Source organism: Budorcas taxicolor, chromosome 2, assembly GCF_023091745.1.
Source record: "Budorcas taxicolor isolate Tak-1 chromosome 2, Takin1.1, whole genome shotgun sequence".
Lineage (NCBI taxonomy): Eukaryota > Metazoa > Chordata > Mammalia > Artiodactyla > Bovidae > Budorcas > Budorcas taxicolor.
The window spans coordinates 32,949,588-32,967,821 of record NC_068911.1 but is presented as its reverse complement, the minus strand read 5'-3'; the positions used below and the strand labels follow the sequence as shown (position 1 = coordinate 32,967,821).

At 55.8% G+C, this 18,234-nt stretch overlaps 1 protein-coding gene across 1 annotated transcript; it reads right to left on the bottom strand.

Annotated features, from left to right (window-relative positions):
• Positions 1-15,124: 15,124 nt before the first annotated feature.
• PRM3 (protamine 3) lies at positions 15,125-15,385 on the bottom strand. The gene has a single exon (XM_052636175.1). It carries the CDS (start codon positions 15,383-15,385, stop codon positions 15,125-15,127), a length of 261 nt encoding a protein of 86 aa, XP_052492135.1.
• Between the last annotated feature and the right edge of the window lie 2,849 nt (positions 15,386-18,234).

Genomic DNA, 18,234 nt, shown 5'->3' with positions numbered 1-18,234 from the left:
GGGCTGGCTCCTGCGTGACTTGTCTTCCTGCCCGCATGTCTCCTTGCCCAGAGCAGATCTATGTCTGATGGCCCATATGCCCCCTACCGCTCATTGACAGCCCAGATGGCTGCTTCGAAGAGTTCCCTCTTATTCCTGAGCACTAGGACCTCCTCCTCTGACCCCCTACTTGTTGCCACATGCCCACCCATCCCCACGGAGCCCCCTTCTTCATTTCATTTACTGTTACCTGTGATGTGTTAGGTTCTTCCCAAGTGGCACTAGCGGTAAAGAACCCGCCCACCAGTGCAGGAGACATAAGAGACGTGAGTTCGATCCCTGGGTCAGGAAGGTCCCCTGGAGAAGGAAATGGCAACCCGCTCCAGTATTCTTGCCTGGAGAATTCCATGGACAGAGGAGCCTGGCGAGCTACAGTCCATGGGGTTGCAAAGAGTCAGACGTGACAGAGGCGACTTAGCACACACACACGTGATGTACTGGCCTAAACTGGCTGGATAATAAATACAGTCCTTAGACCATTAGACTGACACCACGATCCAATCTGCCCATTTTACAGATAGAGAAACTGAGGGGGGAGTCACTCGCCCAGGGGCACACAACTCAGAAGGGGCAGGGCGGAGGTTCACACCCAGGAGCTCAGACCCTAAAGCTTTCACCTGTTTGCTGTGCTATAGATTTCCTTCCCACCTCCTCTCCCCACCCTCTGCCCCAGCCGGATTCCTGGTGGTCTCCAATCCTGGTCTGTCTTCTGGTGAAACAGTAGATACCAAGGAAATAAGAGGGATGCATTTGCATCCTAAGCCTGCCTGGGGAGGAGTGAGGACCATTCTGTTGACTTCCCTCCTGTTTGTAAGATTGGGGAGACTCCAGGTCTTGGCAGCCAAGCCTCCGTCTCCCCGTTTTTGGCTCTGGGCCCTTCTGAGTCTCAGATTTCTTGCCTGTACGGTAGGCTCGGCCTCTTCCTCCCCCCGCCCCAAGCAGATACTGGTTGTGCAAGAGCAGTGAGCCAAGCACAAGTTGCCAAGCACACGTGGGTTCTCCTCACCACCGATGGTGACAGTTACTACCACTTTGGTTTCATTTTCTAAAGCCCTGAGTTCAAAATGAAACCAAATCCAGATACCAAAGGGAAAAAGAAATACGCTGATTGACAAGCATCCGTCTCCTGGGCTGTTCTCCGTGGAGGGCCTGCCCTAGACTCGCAGGAAGCTGGGCCGTGTGCCGTGGAGACCACAGGCCAGCCACTTGCCCACGCTGGGCCTCATTCGCCCCAGCTGCAAAGCGGGCTTTGGAAATTTCATGCTTCACAGAGCAGTGTGAAAGCACAGCCCAAAGCAAGGGGCCAGGCACAGAGAAGGTGCTTCTTGGCACAAGCGACTTCTCGTCACGGGGCAGTTGGGGCAGCCCTGTGTCCACAGCTTGCTGGGCCACAGCAGACATGGGGGTTGGTTCTCCTCCCCCACCCTTGGCAGCCCTGGCAGGCGCAGAAGGGAGAGGCTTAGCCAGCAGCTGGGAGGAGTCAAGATCTTGGCCCCTGGAGCTCAGTTTTTCAGTTTCTTTCTCTAGTTTTGGCAAAGTCCTGCTGGGAAAAGCAGCCCCTTCAGGTCGTATAATCTTGAAACTGCCCTCTGCCCAGTGCTCCTCAGCCTTTCTTTACAATCGAGATTCCCATGGGAGTCTGTACCTCTGGGGCCCTCCGAGCAGTGGATTCTGGTTTCAATCTGTCAATGAGTACGTAGTCTGGGACCAGCTTCTTCGCTTCTCTGTGGCTCGGTTTCATCTGCTCGATAGGGGTAATGACATTTATTTCACCCATTCAGTGTTTATTCAACAGGTAGGACATGACTGAGCAATTGAGCTGAATATGTATATACAGTTCAGTTCAGTTCAGTTCAGTCGCTCAGTCGTGTCCGACCCTTTGCGACCCCATGAATCGCAGCACGCCAGCCTCCCTGTCCATCACCAACTCCCAGAGTTCACTCAAACTCATGTCCATCGAGTCAGTGATGCCATCCAGCTATCTTATCCTCTGTCGTCCCCTTCTCCTCCTGCCCCCAATCCCTCCCAGCATAAGGGTCTTTTCCAATGAGTCAACTCTTCCCATGAGGTGGCCCAAAGTATTGGAGTTTTAGCTTCAGTATCAGTCCCTCCAATGAACACCCAGGACTGATTTCTTTTAGGATGGACTGATTGGATCTCCTTGCAGTCCAAGGGACTCTCAAGAGTCTTCTCCAACACCACAGTTCAAAAGCATCAATTCTTTGGTGCTCAGCTTTCTTCACAGTCCAAATCTCACATCCCTACATGACCACTGGGAAAACCATAGCCTTGACTAGATGGACCTTTGTTGGCAAAGTAATGTCTCTGCTTTTGAATATGCTATCTAAGTTGGTCATAACTTTCCTTCCAAGGAGTAAGCGTCTTTTAATTTCATGGCTGCAGTCACCATCTGCAGTGATTTTGGAGCCCCCAAAAATAAAGTCTGACACTGTTTCCACTGTTTCCCCATCTATTTCCCTTGAAGTGATGGGACCAGATGCCATGATCTTCGTTTTCTGAATGTTGAGCTTTAAGTCAACTTTTTCACTCTCCTCTTACACTTTCATCACCAGGCTTTTTAGCTCCTCTTCACCTTCTGCCATAAGGGTGGTGTCATCTGCATATCTGAGGTTATTGATATTTCTCCCGGCAATCTTGATTGCAGCTTGTGTTTCTTCCAGTCCAGCGTTTCTCATGATGTACTCTGCATATAAGTTAAATAAGCAGGGTGACAATATACAGCCTTGACGTACTCCTTTTCCTATTTGGAACCAGTCTGTTGTTCCATGTCCAGTTCTAACTGTTGCTTCCTGACCTGCATATAGGTTTCTCAAGAGGCCAGTCAGGTGGTCTGGTATTCCCATCTCTTTCAGAATTTTCCACACTTTATTGTGATCCACACAGTTAAATGCTTTGGCATAGTCAATAAAGCAGAAATAGATGTTTTTCTGGAACTCTTGCTTTTTCGATGATCCAGCAGATGTTGACAATTTGATCTCTGGTTCCTCTGCCTTTTCTAAAACCAGCTTGAATATCTGGAAGTTCACGGTTCATGTACTGCTGAAGCCTGGCTTGCAGAATTTTGAGCATTACTTTACTAGCGTGTGAGATGAGTGCAGTTGTGCGGTACATACACATATACACATTTATTGAGTGTCTACTATCTGCCAGGCACTGGGAACTCAGAGGTCTTCAAGCAGTCATAGGAGAAATAGGAAGTAAATTCATTAGATCAATTTAGATCATGGTAAGTGCTATGGGATAACAAACATGAAAGAAGGAGCAACAGGGTTTTTGTGGGGTGTGGGCAAGAGTGAGATAAAGCAGTCAGGGAAAGCCTCTTGGTTGGAGGTTGCAGTTGAGGCCTTTCTAAATAAGGGGTGATAAGGATTCCAGGTACAACCGCCAGTGCAAAGGGCCTGCGGTGGGAGTGATCAGCCGTGTTGAGGATCAGAAAGGAGACACGTGTCATTGGTGTAGAGAGCAAGGTGGTGAGGTATAGAAGTTCACAGGGGTCCAGTTCATGGTGCAGGCTTTGTGGGGACATGGGAAGTGTTTAGATTTCACCCTGACTGCAGGAGACATTTCTTCCAGCCCAGGAGATGCTACAGGATTGGGCATGGAAAGAATCCTCTGGCTATTGACTTTCTGGACTGCTGAGATAGTAGCCACAGTGATGTATAGTGTGGGGGCTTGGGACACACCTCACAACTGCCCCTGACCACCCCCCCCAAGGATGTAACCGCACTAGCCCCGAGATGGGTACAGAGACAGTCCCCAGGGGAAGCCAGGACACGTGTGCGTTGCAGTGTGCGTTGTAGTAGAGAGCCCTGCTTGAGGAGCCTGAGACCTGAGTTCTGAGGTCCGCCCTCACTCCCCAGGGACCCTGTGGGAGTCCTGGTGACAGTCTGGGCATCTCTTATTTACACCCCCCCACCCCCACCCCTTGGCTTCCCTGGTGGCTCAGCCGTAAAGAATCCGCCTGCAATATAGGAGATGCAGGTAGACACGGGTTCAATCCTTGGGTTGGAAAGATCCCCTGGAGAAGGAAATAGCAACCCATGCCAGTATTCTTGCCTGGGAAATCCCACGGACAGAGGAGCCTGGCGGGGCTACGGTCCACAGGGTCGCAAAGAGTTAGTCATGACAGCACACGCGCATCCACGTGGCTCTGTGAGGTGGAAATTATGCCACCATTTCCCAGATGAGAAAACTGCTCCTCAAAGAGCCGGTGAAACTTGCCAAGAGTGTCTTGGAGAACCTGGGGCTTGGCCTCTGTCCACAGAGGCTGCTGCGTGACATGAGGTAGAACCTAGTCCTGGCTGATCCCAACGGCAGGAGATCACACAGGAACACACTTACCGTGGAGGGGAGGGGACGCTCGAGCCCAAGGAGAGGGCTCTCGTCGAGTAGGAGAGGGGTCATGGCCTGAGCTGGTGGCTGGACTCCAGGTCCTGGGGAGACCTGGTGGGAACATTCCAGCAGGCCCTTGATCTCCGTGTGACGGGTGAAACAGGAGAGATGAGGTCAGAGATTATGTTGAGTATCCAGTATTCGCCAGCTTTCAGAATGCTGGTACCGTGTTCATAGCTAGAAAAAAGGAGGGCCTGGGAAGAGGACTTCTGAGAGCCCTGCTGTGATACAGCAGTTCGCAGCCCCAGCTCCCCCTCCCACCCCCTCCCTCGCTCCCACCCTCGCTGTGACTTCAGGCAAGTTGCCTTCATCCGGTGGCCCAGAGAACTGTCGCAAAGCCTGAGCCTGACAGGCCCGCTGCCTTTTCATCAGTAAATCTCCCAGGACCTCACTCCAAGCCGATTTATTCTGTTTTTCCCACCATTCTAACAGGCCCATCTGGTTCCCACCCTACCCCATCTCATAAGTGGCAAAGTAGGTATCGTGAGCTGACGACAAGAACAACGGCACTCACCTCTGGCAGCTGGCATAGAGGGGAAATAAGAATTTGCAGAAGCTGTGCAACTAGACACAAGGGCTGACTGTCACAGGTTGGGGACCTTGTGGGTGGGGTCAGGCGCCTCCTCAGCTTTAAGCCATGCACCAAAGAAAGCCGTGGCAGGGAGGGGGGCAGGTGCCGTGACCAGGGGCTTGCCAAGTCCCAGTTCCCTCGCTTAAGGCCTGTTGCTTTAGGACACAGGCCAGCAGCAGATTTGTGGTGTGGGAAGCCCAGTATCTGCTGGCTCCAGAAAAGGCCCCTGGCCAAGCCAGCAGGGCTGAGCAGGCTCTGGGAGGAGGCGACCCTTGCCCCAAATTTACTTATTGATTTGGGCTTCCCAGGTGGCTCAGCAGTAAAGAATCCACCTGCAATGCAAGAGACGTGGGAGACATGCGTTCGATCACTGAGTCGGGAAGATCCCTTGGGGAAGGGCATAACAACCCACTCCAGTGTTCTTGCCTGCAGAATCCCGTGGACAGAGGAGCCTGGAGGGCTACAGTCCATGGGGTCACAGAGAGTCAGACACGACTGAGTGGCTGAGCACATTTACTTGCTTATGGTGCACAGGCTACTCCCTGGTTGCTGTGAGCAGGCTTCTCATTGCGGTGGCTTCTTTTGTTGTGGAGCACGAGCTCTAGGGGAGCAGGCTTCAGTAATTGCAGGGCATGGGCTCGGGAGTTCTGGTTCACGGGCCCTGGAGCACAGGCTCAGCAGCTGTGGCGCACAGGCTTAACTGCTCCTCAGCTGTGGGATCCTCCCAGACCAGGGATCGAACCTGTGTCCCCTGCATTGACAGGCGGATTCTTAGCCACTGGACCACCAGGGAAGTCCCTTGACCCAAATTTTAAAGAGCAAACGAAACTCAGCCCAAGGAGAAGCAGGCAGAGCACTTCTGGCAGAGCATGGCAGTCAGCAGAGGCCTGGAGGCCACAGCTTGAGGACCTGCGTGGCAGGTGGTGGGAGACGAGGCTCCGGGAAGCGGAGGGGCGCCAGTGCCGCCTGCACGGTTTACAGGCAGAGGCTTGGCTGGGGACAGCAGTGGGCGGCTAGCATTGGCCTCTCTGTGCCCCAGGGCGGTGAGTCCCTCTGGGAAGGGGCTCCTGGATCCTCTCGCCTGGACCAGCAGGCCCAGAATGGACGAGTGCTGTCAAGAAAAGATAACAGCACTTTGCAGACGCAGAGTTTACATTCAGCATTCCTGCGTTATCTCTTTCTAGAGTTGACAGAGTTTTGCTGAGCGCTTATTACATGCTCCCCTGATGCTCCTTCCTTTTCTCCCTAATTTAGTTTTTCGTGTTTTTGTAGAAAATAAAGCATCTCCCCTCCCCCGACGTATCCCCAGGCACCCACTTAGTCTGTGTCCTTCCACATCTTGTCTAAGCACTTACATACCTGCTTTTTCCCCATAAAAGTACAGTGTTGCTTTGTGTGGAATTCTGCCCTCCCCCAATGGTGTTTCTTTCTCCATCTTGCCCCTTCACCCAGCACCGTGTCGTGGCAGTCTGGAGGGATTGCACAGAGGTCAACCCCGTTCTTTTAAAAACTACACCATAGTCCTCAGTGAACCTGCATGTTTACTTAGCCCTCCTGTGGGTCCTTTGCAGTTTTTTGCTCTTGCAAGCCACAAGGCCCTGAACTCTGGTACATGTGTGTGAGAAACGCTTTGCACACTTCTCATAGACACCACCCAGTCGCCTGCCAACCTGCGTATGCACGTCTGCCCTCTAGGCGACTGCATTCAATCATATCTGCTTTGCTGGGCCCTCTCAGTACCTGGCTAGTATCATCCAGCCTTTTCTGGTTTTGCCTATTCAGTGGGTATACACGTGGCATCTCACTGTCTGCACCTTCTTTGCTTTGTTCGTCCAGTATTTGCTGGGCACCTAATGGGTGCCCAGGCTCCATGCTGGCACAGGGGTGCAGCGATCAAGAACAGCATGGCGCCTTGGCCCTCTTTACAGAGTGCAAGAAAGCGACACTGTTGGTCCCTCAGTTGTGTCCAACTCTCTGTGACCCCATGGACTGTAGCCCACCAGGCTCCTCTGTCCATGGGATTCTCCAGGCAAGAATACTGTTCTCTCCTCCAGGGGATCTTCCTGACTCAGGAACTAAACCCAGGCCTCCCACATTTCAGGCAGAGTCTTTACTGTTTGAACCAAGGCTCAGGGAGGTAAACAGGCAGTCCTATGGTCACCCAGAAAGGGAAGAGAGGAGCCGAATCTCCAGAGCTTGAGGTATTCATTCCTCTTGAATCGTAGCTCTAATAGGCATCTCAGCACTACAGAGGTTCTGTACCCTCTTCCCTGGCTGTTCCCCCCTCCACCCCTAGGACTGTTGGGTCCTCTTAGGAGGGCTCCCCAGGCAGCTGAGCAAGCAACCCCACCACAGGCAGGGCTGTTTCTGTTTTCCCCCAACGTCCCAACACTGGGAGAATGTGCCAGGCCCCTCAGTGGCTGGAGTTAGCATCTACTTCTCTCTGTTTCCTGAATTTGGGTTTCCAGCAGGCCTGCCCCTGAACTAATGCCGCCGCCACCCCAAACCAAGCAAGTGAAAGAATGGGTCTGTGGTTTGATTTTGCCCCTCTTGTCACTGTGTGTCTGACTGCAGGAGGGCAGCTGTGCGCCTGCAAGTGCTTGCTTGTGTCTCACTGTGTGGGAGGGGAGGCGTGTGAGAGCCTCTGTGTGTGTGTGTGTGTGTGTGTGTGTGTGTGTGTGTGTGGAGGCGGGGATGTGCGTTTGGGAGTCCGCATGTGAATCTCTGGCTCTGCGTCTGAGTGGGTTTGAATGGCAGTTTCTTCATATATGTGACTGGGTGTCTGTTACTGAGGCACTTCTTCCTGAGTGTTGGTTTCAGGGAAATGTGGGGTCGGAATGGGTCCGTAAAGCACACTTGTGACCCAGTCTGTCTGCTTCCCAGTTCACATCCTCTATTATAGAGTTGATGTTCTCTGCAGTACAGCTCCTGCCTTCTGTGATTGTATCAGACAAGGACACCGTCCAGGGAATAGGGAAGTCCTCTGGTGAGTGGGTCTTAAAGTCCCTGACCTTACCCTCTGACCCTCTGTCTCCACCTCCTCCCTTAAAACTTGCCCTCTAGAAGCACTTCCCAACCGCTTCTGCACAGAGGTGTTTCAGTGACTACCATGGCTTTATGTGGCCGTGCTTTGTTTGTGCTGGGTCTTCGTCGATACACAAGGGCTTTCTCCAGCTACGGCGAGTGGGGGCTACCCTGTAGTTGGCGGTGCGCGGGTTCTCACTGCAGCAGCTTCTCTTGCTGCAGAGCAGGGGCTCTAGGGCCCGCGGGCTTCAGTGGTTGTAGCCACGGGCTCAGTTGCTCCATGACACGTGGAATCTTCCCAGACCAAGGATCAAACCCATGTCCCCTGCCTTGGCAGACAGACTCTCAACCACTGGACCCACCAGGGGAGTTCCAGACTTAGGTTTCTAAATAGGGAACCAGGAGTTTGGGGCGAAGCAGGAATCTCTGATCTCAGAACTTCCCTCCAAGAGGAATGTCTCTGTTGCCACACTTGGTCCAGGCTCCGCTCCCTCCCTCCTAGCCACATGCTGTCCACAGCGCTTCCTCTTGTCCCTTCGGTCCCCTGCCAGTCAGTCTCCACACAGCAAAGATGCTCAACCCTGTTGCTTGCCTGATTAAGACCTCCCGTGACTTATCACACCAAATAAAATGTCCAGGTTCCCCATGGCCTGCAAACCCTTCATGGCCTGGCCCCCGCCTGGTGCTCCCACCCCCTGGCGGCCCCCCGCACACCTGTGCCAGCCGCTCCAGCCTTTGGAATACCTCAGACTCCTTCCTTGCTCCCTCTGGGCTTTGCACATGCTGTTCCCTCGGCCTGCAGTGTGCTTTCCTCGGGTCTCCAGTTCCTTAGACTCTGTCCCCACCCCCAGCCCCACCAGAGTTGCTCTGTGTTACACCCAGACCGGCTCCCTCGATTCTGCTTATTGAGACTGGCAAATGTTTCATATTTGGCTATGTCTGGCCTTAGTTGCGGCAGGTGGGCTCTTCCCTTGCAGCACGTGGGCTCCGCAGTGCAGGCTCTGTACCTGCGGCACATGGGCTCTCTAGCTGTGGGCTGTGGGCATCAGTTCCCTGACCAGGGATTGAACCCACGTCCCCTGCATTATTAAAAGGTGGATTCTTAACCACCAGACCATAAGGGAAGTCCCGTGACTGGCAAATCTTGTGCTTATACGTTTGTGTTCTTTCTGTGGATGTGGTCTTGTGTTTCAGCCCAGCCCCTGAAAGCACTTCGTCCTTTATGTATTGAAACAAATGATCACCAACCCAAGGGAACACAGCAGGCAAACAAAATGAGCCAGGACCCAAACTCAGGATGCTCTGGACTGCAAAGCACATGTTCCTAACCCCCTTCCTGCCTGTCTGCCATGGTCCTGGCCTGCCACTCTGCGTGTGGACAACACGAACAGTGTGTGGGCTTGAGGGAATCCCGTGTGTGAGTGTGCATGCGTACATGGGAGTGTATAAGACAAAGGAGGGCTCTACCCGAGCAGAGCGTTGCCCGTCTATGCCAAAGGCTTCTTAGTGTGTTTACCTCCCATTCATTCCTGCTCCACGTGAGGACTGATACCTTACACTTTTATGAGAGCCCATCCCAAGGCATGTCCCTCCTCCCTACCCAACCTCTTCCCCGCTTTGTGCTTCCAACCAGGCCTGCCAAAACATGACACAGTTAATGAAATGACTCAAGGATGAGTCATCCGGTGTACAAGCTTTAATCAATGTCGCATAGAATCACTGTAGTAACATGTTCCTGCAAAGTTAACTTCTTCCTTCTAGCGTTCCACGTGTGATGGTGTTTCTTATCTGGATGAAACCGACACAGGAACAAACCATGGGGTGTCATCTCAGTTGTACTTTTGTCCTAAGGGATAGGAATGGGAAAGGGAGCCTTTAATAACAGTGCTTCCTAAGGTCACTTAACCCTCTCCTTTGGGTTTTTGGATGCTCATGTGTAATCAGATATGAGGCATGGCTAGAACTGACAGTCATCAGGGTCCTTTTGACTTGAGAATCCATCCAAGAATGGATTCCAATGAATCCATTATCATGCACCCATGAATTCAACCCAGTCCGACATTCATTTCATTCTTTAAACCATGTCCAGGCTACACATCCAGTCCACCAATCCCACTGTCTTTCTTTCGTTCATTGGTCCAGTTAGTCCATTCAGCTAGTTCGCCGTCCAGTCAGTTCGTCTCTCAGTTCATTCATCCATCCACCAACCTGATCCTCCACCCACCTAGACCACCATTATTTAACCAGTTCATATCCTCTCAATACTCATGCCTCCAGATGTCCAGTTGTGTTCATACCCTTATCCATTCAGCCATCTGCCCAGCCAACCAATTCATTCACCCTCCCAGCCCAATCTAGAAATCTAATCACATCCCTTCTGATTCTCAGTCACTTAATGGATTCATTCTTTCCCCTCATCCTTCTTACCCATCCACTCAAGCAACCATCTAACCCTTCTACCCACTCCCTATCTAACAGACCTCCTAATTATTCATCTACCCAGCCTTATTCACCTCTCCATGCTTCCACCTAGCTAATCCACCATTTGTCCAGCCTTCCAATCAACCCATCCAATTAAAGAGCTATTCCATCAACGCATCGTATGTATACAACTGCCATAGTTCCCTCTCCCTCTGAACCCTTGCCTGTGGGTCCTCTGTGCTCTGACTTGGCGGAGGCAGCTTTCACCTCACCGCCTCTACAGCCCCGCTGGGCTGCGCCCCCCTTCTCTGGGGGAGTCCTGTGAAAGGCCACCGGCTTGACAGATACCTGAGCTCTGCCTCCTTCTTTTGTACACCTGCTTGCTCCTCTTGACCTGCTTTCTCTTGATCACCTTTCCCTCCAAGTTCTTTCTGTTCTTGGAGTGGCTGCAAGAGTGGGTGACGGCCTGCGAGGGACCCTGGTGGGAGTGCATGGTGTATCTGTGGCGCCTCAGAGGAGGGCTGGGGCCTGAGCCCTGGTGCCCAGCGGGGCTGCGGTGGCTCCTCGGGCGCCGGCTAGAGTTCCGGCTGCGGCTGCGGCTGCGGCAGCTCCGGCTGCGGCCGCGGCTCTGGCAGTGGTGGCTGCAGCTGCACTGGTTGCAGGCGTGGCTTTGGGGCCGAGAGTTGCTGTGGGGCTGGGTGTGGGTGTTGGGAAGGCTCTGTGTCTTGGTGTCCATGGGCGGGGGGGCGGCCTTGCTTAGAGGGGCAGGAGCCGCCGCCACCTCCTCCTCTTCTGGCAGACCCAGCTTCACAGAGGCCCTGGCAGCCCCTGGTTATATAGTTGGGCCCGATTGTGATGGCACCGGCCACGGGGGTGTGTAACAGATGTGGCCCAACGGGGAACAAAGCCCTCTGCCCTCATCCTAACATGCAGGGTGGGGCAGCTTTCAAAGGGCGTGTCTGTGGGTTGAGAGCAGCCCCTCGGGCCGAGTAGAGCTGGGCCGCCCCGCCCCCCCACCCCGCCCGGGCCTGCTGCTGCTTTTCCTTCTGATCTCCTCACCCTGGGCACCCACCTCTCTAGTCCCAGTGTCCCCGCTTCCATAGAACGGGGGATAGGGACACCTACCCCCTCCTCGGCCAGCCCGCAGTGAGAACTCAAAAAGCGTGTCCGAGCACGCCCAGTCTTGTTCTGGCTCCACGCAGGCAGGCTGGAATCCAGGCGCACAGCCCTGACCCCAGTAGACTGGGGATGGGTGGGCGGTCAGCAAGGTAGGCGACCGCCACCCGAATGGCGGTCATGGGATGACTTGTCAGGCGGAGAGTAAGAGTGACCAAAGGTGTGGATATATGGCAGAAACCAACACAATGCTGGAAAGGGGTTATCCTTCAGTTAAAAATAAACTGTAATAAATGAATAAAACCAAACAAAAAAGTAACCAAAGGGACCCACGGTGGTCCTGGGGCCTGCCTGACAAGCCCGCCTCCCCAGCAGGGTATAAAGCTGGGAAATCCAGAGTCGGGTTCAAAGCCCACTCTGTTCTGATATCCTGTCTTGGGTCGGTTGTTCTGAGGCCTGGTTTCCCTGTTGGACAAAGGGCTGTCACCCCTTCCTTCCTGGCATTCTTGTGAGCCTGAGACACCTGTCAAACCTCAGGAGGCCCTTGAAAATCGTCTGCCTCCCGCCTGCCACCTCCGCTCCCCTCCCCCCCCCTGCTAGCACAGCCGAGTGTGCACCCCTGCTCTGACCTCCCAGCCCCTGGGGAAGAAAGCCCACCCTGTGCGTGCACGCGCGCACAGCCTGGTCAGAGCTCCTTCGTCCCTTTCTCTCCACAGCCACCCACGCCTCCCCCGCCTCGGTCAACGCTTGGTCTCAGCTCTTGGCCCTCAACTCTCCCTACAGCTCAACCTCGGGAGACTCCCTCCATCTCTACCTCCCCTCCCCCTGGCAGAACCCCCAGCCCACGTCTGTTGCTCATGCACAGCTTTGCTATCATCTGCTCTTACTGTAGTCTATTTCTTCATAAATGCGTCAAATCACATGGTGAAAATCACCCTCCCTTAGGAAACACTTCCCATATGGCTGGGCTCCGGGCCCCACCTCTTCTAGGTGGCTTTGTCCCTGAGTCTTAGTGACCTTCGGACTGGGCCGAACAGAGTCCCCCAAAAGATGTGTCCACGTCCCAATCCCTGGAAGCTGTCAATGTCACTGTATTTGGAAAAGCCTCTTTGCAGATGTAATTAAGGATATTCAGAGCATCCTGGATGATCCAAGTGCACCCTAAATCCAAAGGCCAATGTCTTTATAAGAAAGCAAAGAGAAGGCTCAGGGAGAAGGGGCCCCGGGAAGGCAGAGGCCCAGACTAGAGCCCTGCGGCAGTGAGCAGTGCTGACCCCGTAGGCTGGACAAGGAGAGGGAGGCTGCCCTGGGGCCGCCGGGCTCAGGGAGGAGGGGCCCCGGGAAGGCAGAGGCCCAGACTATAGCCCTGCAGCTGTGAGCCGTGCTGACCCTGTAGGCTGGACAAGGAGAGGGAGGCTGCCCTGGGGCCGCCAGGGCCTGTGGCTCAGAGAACTCCTTGATTTCAGACTTCTGGCCCCTGGAAGACGAAAGGATATATTCTAAGCTGCCAGTCTTTGGTCACTTGTTACAGCAGCCCTGAGGAGCTAACATCACAGTTTGCAAAGGAGGAGCAGGCTCAGAGAGGTTGAATGACCAGCCCGGAGCCCCACAGCTAGTCAGTGGCAGAGCCAGGATTCGGACTCAGGCTTGGCCGCCTCCAGGCCAGCCTCGTGGTCACTGAGGCCTCCATGGGGATTAAGGGGGCGTGAGCGGCCCTGTTCTAACGCCGCTGCCTTGTGTGGGCTCAGGGCTGGCTGGGGACCATGCTTTGAAGACTCTGTCTAGGTGTCCTGTCCCTCTCCGCCCCCCTCCACCCACTCTTGCACGCTGACTGCCCACTTCCCCACCCTCGAGTGCCTGGTGGGACAGAGTGAAGTGAAAGTCGCTCAGTCATGTCCAACTCTTTGCGACCCCATGGTCTATGCAGTCCATGGGATTCTCCAGGCCAGAATAGTGCAGTGGGCAGCCTTTCCCTTCTCCAGGGGATCTTCCCAACCCAGGGATCGAATCCAGGTCTTCCACATTGCTGGCGAATTCTTTACCAATTGAGCTATCAGGGTGGGACAGAGACTGTGGTTTATTAATCTCGGGGCCCACAGTGACTGGCACAGTGCCAGGCATACAGCAGGGACTTCATGAATGTTTGCTGGGCAGGTGAATGTGGCCTGTGGGCTATGGACAGAAGGACAGAGCTCCTGACCGTGTTGCTTGGTTGGGGCAGGGATGGATAGTCAGACAGCAGGGCCACACCCGCTGGCCTCCCCTGCCCTGCTCTGCCTCCAGGCCTCAGTGACGGTGGCCTCCACTCTCTGCGGAGCCCAGGACCTCTCCTTACCTCTCAGATCGTCCCTGGAGATACCACCTCCCCACCCCTCCCAGCAGCCCTAATTAGAATCCTTCTCAGTGGCCCACCAGACTGGTGCTTGGGGGCTATGGAGGGTGGAGGGTGGAGATCATGTTTGCTATTTCTATTGGGAGGAAGAGGGTTAAGGGAGCCGCTGCCAGGAGGGGTGACAGGCGCACTCTGATGCCTCTAAGGAAAGCCAGCCTGAGGGACCCAGATCTGGGTCTCTGTCCTTCCTGGCTTCCTCTGGGCTTCCTTTGCCCACTGCCCTAGTGAGGGCATCGGCTCTGTCCCACAGTGGGACCCCTCAAGCAAGGCAGGAGCGAGCGTCTCTCAGGGGTTCCAACCGTCCCCTTGAGCGTGAGGATGGCAGCAGAGCCAGTGGCGGAGAAGGACTCAGACGCCTCCCCCTGCTCTGTCCCCCAAAACCAGGGTCCGTGAGTCAGGTGGGGGCCCCATGGCTCCAGCCGCAGTGCCCGTCTTGGGGGAGACACTCGCTGCGTGCCAGGCCCAGCCCCTCCCCAGCATCTCAGTCACCTCTCCCGACCCGCCGGCCTGCGGGGTCACTAGTGTCAACAGGCAGACCGGGACGTGCCTGCGTCACGCAGCGGGCGCATGGAAACCGGCCGTGCTCTGGGACTCTCCAGGGTCTTCCCCGGCCCCGCAGTTAAGACTCCGCGCTTCCACTGCAGCGGCAGGGAGGAGGGGTTCGACCCCTGGTCAGGGAACTACGATGCCGCACGCCTCGTGACACAACCACCACTCCCCTTCCCCCCCAAAAATACTGCCCACGGTTAGAAAAGCAGTGGGGGTGTGCCGAGGGAGATGACGCTGTCCCACCGGGTGCTCAGACTCGGAGAGGCGTCCTCCCTGGAGGTGGGACGCACCCAGGACACCACGTGCTCCACCCCCCACAGCAGGGGACAGCAGCTGAGAGGTCTCGGGGAGTGGACCTTTCGACGACTTCTGGCTGGGGTTCAGGGATAGGGGTCACTGCTCTTCAACCTCCCTACACATACACCCCTCACACACACACACACACACACACACGGTACCAGACACAGGGGTCGGGGCTGGTGGCTGGGCAAGGACACACAGGAGAAGGATAATTCCTTGGAGACTTTATTGACTCTTTTCCGAAAGTTCTCCTCCTCTCTGGAACGGCGGCGGCTCCTCTTCCCCAGCCACGTCGCAGGTCAGGAGCGCGCCTGCTTGGGCTCGGGGCTCTGCTGGACCTCCGCGTCGGCATCTTCGGCCCCTTCCTCCTGCTGCCCGGCCTCCAGCAGCAGCAGCTTGCCCTGCACCGGGAGCTCCTCCTCTTCTCCCTCCTCCTCCTCCTCCTCGCCCTCCGACGACAAGGAGAAGTTATCCTGGCTCACGCAGGCCACGAGCTTCTTCATGGAAGATTCGTGGCCCCGGCCGTGGCCCGTGCCAAGCTTGGCACAGCGGGAACCCATCACCCTCCTCGGCTGCCTCTCTGGACTGGGAGGAAAGGCCACTGGCGGGGTACGGAGGGGCCGCTGAGGGTGGTAGGCAGGGCGCTGACATCACAAAGGGCCCCCCGCCCCGGAGCCTCCAGCCCTCGGTGACCTGAGTCTGAGCCGACACCCTACCCAACCCGGGCTGCCAGCTGCCCCGCCGAGGCCCAGCCGGCCACAGGGCAAGGCCGAGGCGAGATGGCAGGCCCAGCCAGGCAGCCTCACCCTGCTGTGTTGCCGCCTCCATCCGGCCTTGTTTGCCCTGGCAGCGGTCCCCCCATTTGAGCTGGGGTGAGAGTTGGGGGTAGAATTTCCACAAGCAGGAGAGCACACAGGCTCCTCCCCACACCCCAGAAGTGCCCAGCCCGAGAGAGCTGGTGACAGTATGGGGTGAAAGGCAGCCTGGAGGGAGCCTTCCCAGGGACCTGGAAGTGTCTGGTTTCTTGACCCGGGTGGTGCCTTCACAGACATACCTAAATCGCATGTTTTTTACGATTAAAACAAAAGAAACTAAAGAAAACCCTACCCTTCACTGTTCTCCAAAGTCACCCTTTAAAGGCAGCGGCTCATAAGCCCTTGGAGTCACCAGTCTCTCTAGCTACACATGTCCGTCCAGCCCAGGTTCAGCCAGGAAGGGGATTAAGTCTCCTTGGTCATTTCTGAGCACTGGGAATTCGTTCTCCGACATGATCCATAATTGAGATCTTGTCCCAAACCCTTAGTGGCTGTGGTCAGCTGAATAAGGGCCCTCCCAAAATTCTGAGATTACCCTGGGTTATCTGGGTCGGCCCCGAATGCAACCATAAGTGTCCCTGTTAGAGGGAGGCTGAGAGATTTCGCACAGGGAGCGGAGACTGGAGATGTGGCCACAGCAGAGGGACTCCAAAGGTTATAAGCAGCTGTCAGAAGCTCAGAGGAGGAAGGAACGGACTCTGTCCGAACTCTAGTGGCCCACGCTGCTTCACCCAGTTCTGCCTTTGGCCTTCCGTTCCCCCTCCCAGCGCCAGCCTTGTTCTTGCTGGAGCAGCCAGACCTGCTTCCCATCTTGTCTCCGTTCCCATTTGCCCTCGCCGCCCACTGCCCTTTCAGGCTCTTCAGGTGACTGGGGAGTTGACCCGAAATGGGAAGGTCTGGGTGGAGTTGCATGGCTTTGAGCGTCAGGTGACCGGACACCCCCAGGCTCAGGGGAGCACACCAGCACACAGCACTGGGGGATGAGCCCCCTGCCCCGGCCGCTCCCTCCTCCCCTGATCCTGTGGGGAATAGAAGCCATGTGTTTGTGCCTTCATGCAAAAGAGACCCTGACAGGCTAGCAAGTTCCTTATCTCAAGCTTTATTTGGCAGATGACTTTTGCTCATTTTACTCAAGATCTCGCGGGCTCCAAGGGGGATGTGCTGTGGTCTGGCGAGGGGCTTCCTGGCAGGTGGCTCTTTCCGGGGGGCCCAGGGAAGCTTAGAGCTGCCTTCCGCATCTCCTCCTCCTCCTCTTCATCCTTTGGCAGCCTTTTGGAAAAATTTCCAGTTACGGGGCCATCTAGGGTATCTGGGGTGGGGCTTGGTGGTGGGGTGGGGTTGGGGCGCAGGATGAGGGGGCTTTCAGACAGGGTGGGGCCCCGGAGCTGCAGGAGCCGCCCGCTGCCCACCTGAGCCCTGGCCTGGAGGCCTGGGGGGTGCCCGGGATGGGAGCGCAGGGGGGGCCCGCCACACCTCTGCGGCGCCTCCTGTGCCTGCAGGCCCTTCTCCGGCGCCTTCGGCAGGGGCGCTGCCGCGTGTGGCTCCTGTGTCTGTAGTGGTAGCGGCCTCTGTGAGTCCTCCCGTGGACCGGGATGTCCTCTGGCCTCAGCTCCCGTGTCTGATCCGGGCTCTCTGTCTGGCCCTGCTGCCCGGAGCCCTGCTGCCCGGGTGGACTTTCAGTCGGACTCTTCACGCAGCATCGGACCATCGTGCTGGAGGGGTCACAGGTGGGCGACTTGAGCTGGCCTTGGGGGTACGGGGGGAGGAGGCTGAGGCCTGCCCCCTGCTCTTGCTGTTAATATTATTGGTCGGGTCTGTCCACAGCCCTTGGCGGGGACTTGTATATAAAGGGGGCCCCCCACTGTGACTTGGCGGCCCCACCCCACCATTGTCCCCACCTGGGCCCCTTCTGTGAAGGCAGCACAGGGCGCGGGCAGCCGACTCCTCACCCTGTAAAACGTGTCCCCCATGCCTCGAAACCAGGGGACAAAACCTCTGAAGACGAGGGCCAGCCTCCTTGTCTGGGTCCAAGTCCGCACCCTGCCCCTCCCCCTGGGGAGCCACATGTGGCTGTTCCTGAAGCTTCCTTGCTGCCTTTGCAGCCAGTGCTGGGCCTCTTTGGGGCTGGGATGGGGGCTTATCTGTCCACAGGGTTATCTTATGCTCATTCTGTGCCAGGAATTCCACAAATTCCATACATTCACTCCTTAAATGAGGCAGGAAGAGGTTAAGTGACTTACTTGCTTATGGTGCCTGCAGATAAGGAGCCAAGGCCAGGCTTCAGAGTCCATATGCCCTCAGCCCTCCACCCGCTCCCCAGCCTGGGGCACACGCTTCCCTCCCCCCAAAATGTGCCCATCTTCCCTCCACCTCTGGCCTCCTGCTGAGCCTCTCCCAGTGCTTGGATGAGCCATGAAAATCCAGAATCAGAACCATAGCAGCTGGGGGGAGGGCGTGGCAGGCAGACGAATGCCCTCACACCCTCACCCCTGAGTGTGAGCAGACATGCAGAAGGGACTTTCTTAAGAGTGACTTAAGGAGACGGAAAGGTCATCCTAGATTATCTGGGTGGGCTCAGTGTGGGTTCTGCAAAA